General features: G+C 42.1%; 2 protein-coding genes across 2 annotated transcripts; one reads left to right on the top strand and one right to left on the bottom strand.

Moving 5' to 3' along the window:
* Positions 1-1,604: 1,604 nt before the first annotated feature.
* On the top strand, positions 1,605-7,061 carry fkbp10b (FKBP prolyl isomerase 10b). Its single transcript, XM_062378506.1, has 10 exons — positions 1,605-1,974; positions 2,865-3,010; positions 3,614-3,803; positions 3,994-4,139; positions 4,681-4,870; positions 4,965-5,110; positions 5,507-5,696; positions 5,790-5,932; positions 6,084-6,250; positions 6,592-7,061. The coding sequence occupies exons 1-10, from the start codon at positions 1,772-1,774 to the stop codon at positions 6,784-6,786; spliced, it is 1,716 nt and encodes a 571-aa protein (XP_062234490.1). The 5' UTR covers positions 1,605-1,771; the 3' UTR covers positions 6,787-7,061.
* On the bottom strand, positions 6,878-10,824 carry LOC133931598 (7-methylguanosine phosphate-specific 5'-nucleotidase-like). The gene is made up of 10 exons (XM_062378507.1): positions 10,655-10,824; positions 10,159-10,233; positions 9,884-9,982; positions 9,708-9,777; positions 9,532-9,578; positions 9,317-9,402; positions 9,086-9,175; positions 8,832-8,994; positions 8,507-8,707; positions 6,878-8,417 (listed from the first exon to the last, which is right to left on the bottom strand). Exons 1-10 carry the CDS (start codon positions 10,655-10,657, stop codon positions 8,301-8,303), a joined length of 951 nt encoding a protein of 316 aa, XP_062234491.1. The 5' UTR covers positions 10,658-10,824; the 3' UTR covers positions 6,878-8,300.
* Between the last annotated feature and the right edge of the window lie 76 nt (positions 10,825-10,900).

The raw sequence follows: 10,900 nt of genomic DNA, 5'->3' as shown, positions 1-10,900 counted from the left end.
TCTGTGTTTCCCTTTAATCCCACCGGGACTTCTCTTTGTTCTCTGAGTTCAAGTTACCGGAGGACTCTTGGCTGAAAGCTCAGGTTGAGCTGTGTTTGAGATCACTCGTTGTAGTTAGACTCATCAGATTCGTGAAAGTCTATAGTCTCACGTTAAAGAATATGAATGTAAATACTCTATTACTGTATATTCAAAAAATAAATATTAAAACCTATGTGAATACCAGTGACTGTGTCCTCATCATTCAACAGAGAGAGAGCGAGAGCGGGAGATAGATAGAGAGAGAGAGAAAGAGAGAGAGAGAGGAACACAAACTTTGTCATCTTTTGATATTTATTATTTTTCTTGGCTTAAATCTTAAAAAATTGCTTTTTTGATTTTAGCAGTGATGTCACATACTGAATCTATCTATCTATCTATCTATCTATCTATATCTTTCTATCCATCTCTCTCTATTTATCTCTCTCTATCTATCCCTCTATCTATCTTGTGTATCCATCCATCACTCCACTTTATCTCTTTTTAAAAATGTCCTGCAGGCTCCTGTACTTGTAGTTCCACGTGAAGTTCTGGGACAAAGTAATAAAGTCCCTCTTGACTAAACTTCACGGCATTAATGTAAAAGCTTAGTCTTGACGTCCCAGGACTTTTTACGGCTCTGAGGCTGTTCCAGAGAGAGCCGCTCCTCCCTCCTCTCCTCTCCTCCCTCCTCTCCTCATCACCCCCCCCCCCCCCCCCTTGCAGCTGTGTACAGCTGTGCTAGAGCAACATCCTCTTCCAAAATAAAAGCTGAAGAAGGACAAGTTTTAATAGTATGACTTGAACAAAAGCAAAAATGAATTTGGGGAATCTCTGCTCTATGATAAAATCAGAATTTATAATCTATTTATTATAAAGGAAACCACACACACTCCATTATATCCCTATTCTAGAAAAGGCAATTTCACAGTTATGATGATGATAATAATAATACATTTTGTTTATATAGAAATTTTAAAAACTCTTTTCAAACTTTTTAAAGTGAAATTAATAAAAGATGCGAAATAAAAGAAAAAAGCATAACTATGTAAAACAAATTAAATGTAAAAACACTTTTATGAAATTATGTTTTAGGATCTATTGAATGATAATAATAATACACTTTATTTCTATTGCACCTTTCAAAACCAGAGTGGCAAGGTGTTTGCAAAAATTAAATAGAAAAGCAATGATAGAAAAGCCAGATCATACACAGCAATGCAATAAAACAGCATTAAAGCAGTATAATAAAATGATAACTATAACAAATAATCATAAATACAGGGGAGTTCTAACTGCTTCCAGGCTGAGGAACAGATTCTGCTGATCTGATTTAGTGTGTTGGAGCTTAAACTTTAACCCAATGAGGAGCAGAGATTGAAAAAAAAGTAGGAGTTACTATTTTCACTCTGCTCCTTCTCAACGTGGCCGAAATGAAACGTGTGTTTTTTTTTTTCTTTCTTTCGAGTTTGTAACGGAAGTGATGCTCTCTTCTCACTGCGGGGAGTTTGACGGAGGCGCTTCCCACATTCAACAGCCCCTCCACCCTTCCCACTGGTTGGAAAAAGAGAAAAAAACTCCTCACGCACACTAACCTGGAGATTGTCCACGTTTACAGGCACCAGAAGCCGCTGCCCTGCGCCACAGACACATCCCCACTCGTGCGTAAAGAGCGCACTGAGCCCCCAGCCTCCAAACTTAACTTATCTGATTCGACTCTTCAACTCATCCAAGTCTTTCCCAGCGTGAGAGGATGTTTTCCTGCTGCTGCCTGGTCGCGGTCCTGGTGTGTACGTGGTCCTCCTCGGTGGAGTGCAACCCCAGTCCCGTGTTGGGAGATGTAGTCGTGGACAAATCCTTCACCCCCAATGTCTGCAGCCGGGAGGCGAAGGAGGGGGATTTCGTGCGCTACCACTACAACGCCACCTTCGTCGACGGGAAAACGTTCGATTCCAGGTCAGTAAAAGTCGCTTTGCACGTGAAAATGTCGACGCTTTGATTTTTTTATTTCAGCTCGGTTTTGCTCGCATTCCGCTGCACGGAGGCCTGGCTGGGACCGGATCCCAGCCCGAGGCTGCAGCCGCGGCGTTCGGAGCAGGAGAGAGAAGCTGACTCGAAAATGGTTCACACGTTAAAACAAGTCTGCAGCTGAAAACGTGGAAAAGAAATACGTGCCCCGCAGATACACTTTTTTTTTTTACTATGACTTTCAATTCAACTCGTTTTTTTTTTTCAAATTACAACCTGTATCATCTCCACGCACTTTTTGATGAGGACGAGACCGTAGAAAACTACGCAGGAACCCAATGGAGCAAATATTTGGAGAATGTGGAGGAATTCAAAAACTTTTTTAAGATATGGAGAAACTTTTTTAAGCACCAGATTCAATGTGGGGAGAGAATAGAGCCAGAGAGAACAAATAGAATTGTAAAAAAATTGAATTCAGTTTGATCTATTAAGCTCTGTCTTACTTTTTCTTTTTAAATGCTCGGTGTGTGGAATGTAATGACACCTAGTGGTGAAGTCGCATGTTTGCAGCTTAACACCCCTCACCTCACCCTCCCCCTCAACTTGTCAGGACAACTCAAAAGGGGTTTAGTTTGTCTTGTCTGGACTCCTGTAAAAAAGATGCCCCCCCCCCCCCCATTCAGAGGACCCAAAGTAAATATAAGGCTCATTCCAGGGTAAAGAAAACATCAAGTTCTGCTAATAGATACTTCTCACCTAAATCCTACACAATGGAGCTTTAATAAGAATAGTCACACCTGTAGAGATAATGGTGTTATTAAAGAAAGCAGAACCAATTAATAATAATAATATAATAATATCTTCTGCTCCTCTTCCAGCCACCAGAAAGGAGCAGCTAAGGTGGGTCTGTTGGGAGAAGGCCGACTCATCGCTGGTATAGATAAAGGCCTGCAGGGCATGTGTGTGAACGAGCGCAGGAGCATCACCGTCCCCCCCCACCTGGCCTACGGCAGCACCGGCGCTGGTAAGTCAGAATGTCCCATTCATTTCAAAATGTTTCAGTTAAAAAAATAAAACTCAAATAGGGTTTTAGATATTGTACGTTCACAGTACACATTTTACATTTCTGTTCTTGATGCCGCAGCCATTCAGAGTTTGAATGGTTGGTTTAAGGAGGGGCCCACCCCGCATTTCTGCCCCCGGGCCGCCTAGTGGGTTAATCCTGCCCTGTTCATGTTTCAGGTTTAGTGACGGATTTTCACATTTCTGTTCAACATGTCGTGAAAAAGAACTGATAGCAAAAGTTAAATGTTATTATTTACCTTTAAAAAGTAATTTAAGGAAGTAACACTTTAATTTTTTCACAAAGTCCTTCACAATAAAAGGCATATCAAATATTGTCAAAATAAGGAAATAAAACTTCATTGAGCACCAGTTGATATAAATCAATTCAGAGCAATGCAGGTGTTTTGCAGCGTGACTTAACATCCTGTTTACACTTCGGCATCACTTGAGGAAATAAGATGTTTCATTGAAAGTTAAAATTTCAAGATGGTCACTAACCCTTTTGCTCATATATAGTTTTGTACTGCTGTATTATTATTATATTGATGATTGTTCTCTTCAGGTGACGTGGTTCCTCCCGACACCACCCTGGTGTTTGAGATCCACCTGTTGGACGTGTGGAACAAGGCCGACATGGTCGTCGCCAAAACCGTCACCACCCCCAAAGACTGCAAACGCTCTGTGATGAGCAGCGACTACGTGCGTTACCACTACAACGGCACCCTGCTCGACGGCAGCGTCTTCGAATCCAGGTGATCTTTCGCGTGTGATCGGTTATTGACTTTTTATGAAACAATATCAAATGCCATGTGTGTGTTTCTCTCTCTGAAATGAAGCCCCCGTGCGAATGACCGCTCTTGTGTGTGTTTTGCACTGTGTCATCCAGGTGTGTTGTCTCTGTGAGGTTGTGTTTGACAATGCGCTTGTATGAGCCCTACGTAGCTACAACAGGAAGCAGACCCACAACACCTTAGTGGGCGAGGGCTGGCTGGTCAAGGGCATGGACGAGGGCCTGATGGGCATGTGTGTGGGAGAGATCCGACATATCGTCATCCCACCATTTAAAGCCTACGGAGAGAAGGGATCTGGTGAGTACAGGAGACGGGAAGGAAGAGAACCAGTTCAAATAAAAGTGTGGAATGTTTTATTCAGAGGCAAATACCCCAAATCACATCTCACCCATAAAATACATTTCAAGTATCACAGAAAATACTTTTAGATTTTTTGTTTGGCCTTCAAAATGCACACACACACACACACCCTCTAAGTGTGTTTTGGTGAGAAACCGACAACGTAAACAGAAAGTTAGTCCGTTTACAAGATGTCTACACAAAGAAACTTTAAAGTCAACCATTTCACAAAAGTCGAACAAGTCTTAAATGGTCCCATAAACATTAATTAAAAATGTAATGGTCAAAATTATTACTTAGAAGCTCTTACGCTAAAACATAAATTAGATTATTTATATTCTGACATCTTGTGTTGTGAAGAAGACATGCAGTGAAGATAACTTATTAGCAGAACAAATAATAATTGACTTATAAACACAAATTAGGTCAATAAAAATAATCAAAATAAACTCTTAAATCATTTCAATATGTATTAAATGTTCCTCTTTCTGTTCACCAGGCACAGAGATCCCCGCCCAGGCGACGCTGGTGTTTGACGTCCTGTTGGTGGACATCCATAACTCCAAGGACAACGTCACCTATGAGAACCAGGTGGTCCCTGAGTCGTGCACCCGCAAGTCCGTCGTCGGGGATTACGTCCGCTACCACTACAACGGCACCTTCCTGGACGGAAGCACCTTTGACACCAGGTGAGCTCAGACACTGAAGACTTTTAATGTTTTTCACACCAAAGGATTTAAGGGATTAAAAAGTTGTTTAATTGAAACCTGCCTGTGCCCACAGCTACCAGAGGAACAGCACGTACAACACCTACATCGGGATGGGGTATGTGATCGCGGGCATGGACCAGGGCCTGTTGGGAATCTGCGTCGGGGAGAAGAGGAGGGTCATCATCCCCCCCCACCTGGCGTACGGAGAGTCAGGAGCTGGTAAGTCCGTGCATCCTTTACTGCAGCGTGTCGCAAAATAAGACACTTTAAAAAAAGGCCTTTAAAACTACATTTAATTATGAGACTTGATTAATTTGACACACATACACTGACAAAGCAGTGAAGTCTGGAATTTCAAAGCGCTTTAAAAGAATAAAGTGATTATAAAACTAAGAAAATCAAAGGTTATGATAATCATAAGAAACCTTCTCACGTAAGCTGTAAATTCAACATCTTTGTATTTTTGTCAGTTAGATCAAATAAACATGAGTCTTAATTATTTGCTGATGTATAACTAAAGAATACATTGGTACTTCTAATCCAGTTCGAACATTAACACAACACATATAGTTTTTGGACACAGAGTTGATAAAACATTTTCTGTGATCCTTCCAGGTGAAGTCATCCCTCCCTCGGCCACGCTCGTCTTTGACGTCCACGTCATCGACTTCCACAACCCCAACGACACCGTGGGCATCCAGGTCACCTACAAACCCGAAGTGTGCAACGACACCACGGCGGAGAACGACCTCGTCCGCTATAACTACAACTGCTCGCTGATGGACGGCACGCTGCTCTTTTCTTCGTGAGTCCGGCAGACGCACACTCTCTGCTGCAGCGTAACACACCACATGTCCACTGTCATTTTAACGAATGCATATTGTATCCTTGTCCACAGACACTCCTATGAGAACCTTCAAGACGCGGTGCTGGGCGCAGAAAAGGTGATCGACGGGCTGGACACCGGTCTGCGCGGCATGTGCCTGGGGGAGAGGAGGGTGGTGACGGTGCCCCCCCATCTCGGCCACGGAGAGAAAGGAGGTGAGACTAAAACCTTATCAAGCTACAATTACACTTTACACGTATTACTACCAGTTGCATAACACAAACTCTACGATCAAGCTGCACGCACACTTTTTAATGGAGGTAAAGCCAAACCTAAACCGTGTCTTTCTTACTTTTCGTCTGTCAGCCACTGGCGTGCCGGGCAGCGCTGTGCTGGTCTTTGAAATCGAGCTGGTGAGCTTCGAGAAGGGAGTCCCCCCCGGTTACCTGTTCGTGTGGCTGCTCACACACACTCCTGAGAACCTGTTCGAAGCTCTGGACGCCAACAAGAACGAGGAGGTTCCACAGGAGGAGGTGAGGCAGCAGCTGAGCGTGTGATCACCTGAGAGCCTCCTTACTTTGGTGAAATCTAGTGGTCGTGTCAGCAATGACATGGGGCATTTTCTTTCTTTGTCCTATGAAAACACAAGTTAATAAAATAATTTAAAGAGTTAAGATTAAACTGAGGTTGACAGTTGCAAGTTACAGATTCAGTGTTTACAGATATTTTTAGTTTTAGGTTGTTGATTTATCCATTTATTTATTTTCCTATCGACCATATTCACAAGATTTCCAGTGGAAAATATATGAAAGATTTGATGAACTACCTCCACACTGTTATTAATCCATTCCTATTCCTCTTTGACTGTTTCTAGTTTGCGGAGTTCATCAAGCTGCAGGTCGCCGAGGGCAAAGGTCGTATCAAGCCCGGTCTGACCATGGACCAGGTCGTTGTCGACATGTTTGAAAACCAGGACAGAAATAAAGACGGCGTGATCACGGCCGACGAGCTGAAACTGAAGGTGGAGGAGGACAAGGAGAGGGAGGACATGAAGCACGAGGAGCTGTGATGAGGAGCACAGATCTTTTTTAAATTATCTCTCAGGGAGATACCAACGCCTTGAGAAAAAAAAAAAAAAAAAAAAAGGAACATCAACGAGAGACTTTTACCAAACAGGTTTTATTGTTGGACAGTTTTTGAAATGACAAGAACAAAGTGCAAGTGATCTTTTTGCAGAGTTTTGTGTTGTATGAGTGTTTTTGTTTGAGAGATGTATTCCAGAAAACTGAACAAGCACCTTTTTAATTTTCCTGAATTCACGTGAATTAAAATGTAAGAAAACAACATCGTTCCAGTTCTTCTATGACTGTTAACTTAAAATAATCACATTTGCTGTTTATTTATCACAGAGGCTAGAAAACATATGGTTAAAAAAAAAAAAAGAAGCTTAATAAAGCTGCACATCGAAATAAATATTCATTCAAGTTTGGGTGAAAGATCCAGAGTAAAATCTAAAGGAGAAGTACACCCATTGGTTCACAGGTCCTTGAGCATTACAGTGGGACACATTCAACCTCTGGTGGAGCTGTAAGCAGTTAGAGTTGCACTGTGGGTAAGTAACAGGTTTTGTCAAGAAGATTGTATGGACAGATGTTATCACTGGTTCTGATGGTAAAAAAACCGTACTTCCAAATCTGAAATAAAGTGTCTTATGAAACTGCTAAAATCCGGTTTGGTTGTATTTCTATCACCAGTAGGTGGCGTATTCATGATTAATTCCAATCAGGGCGATCACACAGGAGTGTGTCTGGTGACAATGTCACAAGAAATGCTGCAACTCTGCATAAAACACTCAAACGTTAATTTGTTAATTTGTTTTTAAGAAGATGAGGAAATAAAGAAAGATTTCCAGCAAGGAAAATAGTTTTGAGAAGCAGCATAATATTCAATTCATGGATTTGAGTTTGAATTTTCCTGCAACTTTGCTGTTTACTAGGAGAAAATCCCAATTTGTTTTAAATTTAAAAAAGCATTTTAAAAATGGAGCGGAGCAACTTTACAAGCTGGGCCATCTCCATATTGTCTCCTACATCATAATTATAACACTCATAGTAAAGTGCAGCTAGCTCAACATTTAGTTTTTCTATGCAGCAGCCACAAATTCAGCTGAAAACACTTGTAATAAACACATCCCATAATCCCCTGTAAGTAAAGTGACGATAGCCTGGAGCATCACGTGTTCACAGTGGTAAAAGAAAGTAAGAAAGTAAACAGCTGTAATAGAGTTAATCTGATTTGGCTGAAGTAAATAAAAAATTCTTCAAAAGTAGGTCAAAAATGTAAGACCTAAGATATTTTTAGCATTTGGACTTTGGTTTGTTTCTTAAGCAGATTAAAGTTAAAACATGTGAGTGTAACAAATTAGAAACAGTACAGACGGTGCAAGATTTGCACCATTATCCACTTCAGGGGAGAACGAAGTGAAGAGGTCCGTTATGAGGTCTCGATTAAGGTAAGTGATGATCACGATGTGCGATCGTCTAGCTTGCAACACTGTATGGAGGGAACATGTCCGTCTGTGTCTCACTTGTCTCTCCATGAGGTAATATGTCTGAGGATGGCGTTCGGAACGTCCATCGTCTCGTCTTTAACCAGCACGATGTCAAAGGAGTTGACGTACGACTCTTTCCTCTCTTCCACCTGAAAGACAAACGATGAAGAACCCCGTGTCAATCAATCAATCAACTGTGTAAGACTGATCAACAGTAGTTCATGCACTGTGGTCAGACCTGGTCGTTCAGGAAGCCGATGGTCAGGACGTTCTGGGGCTCGGCCACCCCGTCTGCCATGGTCAGGTCTCCCAGCGAGTCTCCCAGCAGCAGCACGTTGGGTCGACCCTGCAGCTCCGTGAGGCCGGCGGCGTGTGACAGAGCACCTTCCCTCTTGTTAAACGTGTGGATGAGTTGACCTTTGAAGGCTTGAAGGATGCCCTTAACAACAAGACAGTGTTTAAGAGAGGTTCTCCCACATAGAGACTGATGTTGGTGGGGTAAATATGCGATATATGATATGATGTGATAAAATGCATGTGGAGGCAGCCATGGTCCAACTCACAGTTTGGTCAAAGTCCATGTAGTTGGAGACGACGTGGACGTTGGGATGGAAAACGTGGTTCTGTCGGATCACCTCCTCCAGGACGTCTCCGACACCGGCCGAGAAGATCAACAGAGGAACCTGCTGCTCTGCCAGGTGCTCAAAAAACACCTTGTAGCCGTCCCTACACAAACACACACACCCCATTGGATTACACAAATTAAGTAATGACTATCTGAGCAGAGGGTTTAACAATAACTTAACTCTGTGTTTACCTGAGCATGGCACTGGATTCCTTCACAGCCTGGGCGAGCATGTCCTTTCTGATCCTCTGCTGAATCAGCAGCTCATGAACTTTGGTCCACCTGTCGAGAGCAGCACAGACAACGTCAGGATCCGAAACCTCCATGACCTTTCTACCGTTTTGAGTGTAAGTAGAAATATTGAACATTTTAAATGCTTCACAAACTGCACATATTAAACACAAGTGCGAGGATCTTTCTTACCACTCCACCATGAGAGGCAGCTTCTCTTCCACACTTAGACTTGCATCAATCTCTATGGGATAGTAGATGCTCAAAAGCTTCCTCATCTGCAAAACACCAATGTAAAATACAGAAAAATGATTTATAAACAAACTACACAAACGTATCAGACTGTAATTGTTCATTGTGGAGTTATATGCCAAATCATAGAGTAGCAAATAAATCCTAAATCCTACCTTTCTAGTGCACTCTTCATTAATCAACAACTGGCTATCCAGGATGTCTGCAAATGGAAGGAAAACAGGTTTGTATCAGTTTCAGAAAGGCACAAGAGAGTTATAAATCCTTCACATCCAATTATCAGGACCCTGATGATCGTCATGCAGATGATCTCTGTGGCCCGTGTGCTTACTGTGGGTCGTGGGCACTCGCTTGCCGTTGTGAGCAAATCTGGTCAGCGTCATGTCGAAGTCTGCGATGACCTGAGACGACAGTACTTTTTAGAATTGAGAAAGAACAACACAATGGTGTTCTCTCTCCGGATGAGATTCAGATGAAAATGTGCCCTCCTCCGCTCATGTCTCTGACCTGCAGGCTGCCTGCACCGGCTCGCTGGATGGCGTGGATGGTCTCCTCCACTCTGCCGCGCTCCCTCATCAGCACGGAGCAATTGGCCAGCTCTGGGATCTGAATAGCAGTAAACAGGCAACATGTTTTGGTTAAAATCATGATCATCACACAACGTTTCTGTAAAACCTCAGTAAAATGGTTATCCTTCTTTTAGGCATATAAATTCACTTAAAACACACTTTTAAATCATAATTATTTCTGGTTTAGGAGATTTGACTCCTGCTAATGTTTACCTGGGTTTTGGTCAGCTGGTGCCAGATGGCCAGGACAGTCCGTGCCGGCGTGTAGATCCATGGAATCTGGTAAATCTGCACGTGAAGCCAAGAGGAAAAGTCATTAGGTCATTTTATAGAGTTGGGTTTTGAAGTAAAATAATTAACTATATATAGTGAATAAATATTCCATTAATAACGGAATAATGAATTAGTATTAACTTTAGTTTAAACAGATTCAATCTATCAGATACATTCCAATAGCTGGTAACTATAAACATATTTTATTAGCTTGAAATTAGATCTAATGTTCAGTCAGTTTACAGCTGCTCGGTTCAAAAAGGTAAATATGTGTATTCAGTGAGATTTCCCATAATCTTTCAGCTGTTATATAAAGCTATCTCATTTCTCAGTGTAAACACATCACTCCAGGTGGTTTCACGTCCTAAATATGAACTAAAATGAAGTTTAAACCCAAATCTCGACGACGACTTCGATGATATAAACCTCAACTTACCATTTTCAAACGAAGTGACGAGTCTCCTCTGGAGTTCTGTTCACCACAAGCAGTTCATTGTTTTCAAACACGAGCTGTTTGTTTCAGGAAAATCATTAAAAACTGCAAAAAACAAAGAAACAGCTCTGGAGGGTTTGTTTACATCCTCCGTGTGGGTCCCACCTGCAGCGTTCCCCCTGTAAACGCGGCCTGTACGAAGATGGTTCCGAAGGATATTTGTTCCTACTGCCTCAGCGTAGAAACAAA

This window comes from Platichthys flesus, chromosome 20, assembly GCF_949316205.1.
Source record: "Platichthys flesus chromosome 20, fPlaFle2.1, whole genome shotgun sequence".
Taxonomy (NCBI): Eukaryota; Metazoa; Chordata; class Actinopteri; order Pleuronectiformes; family Pleuronectidae; genus Platichthys; species Platichthys flesus.
This window is presented reverse-complemented; position numbering and strand designations above follow the sequence as displayed.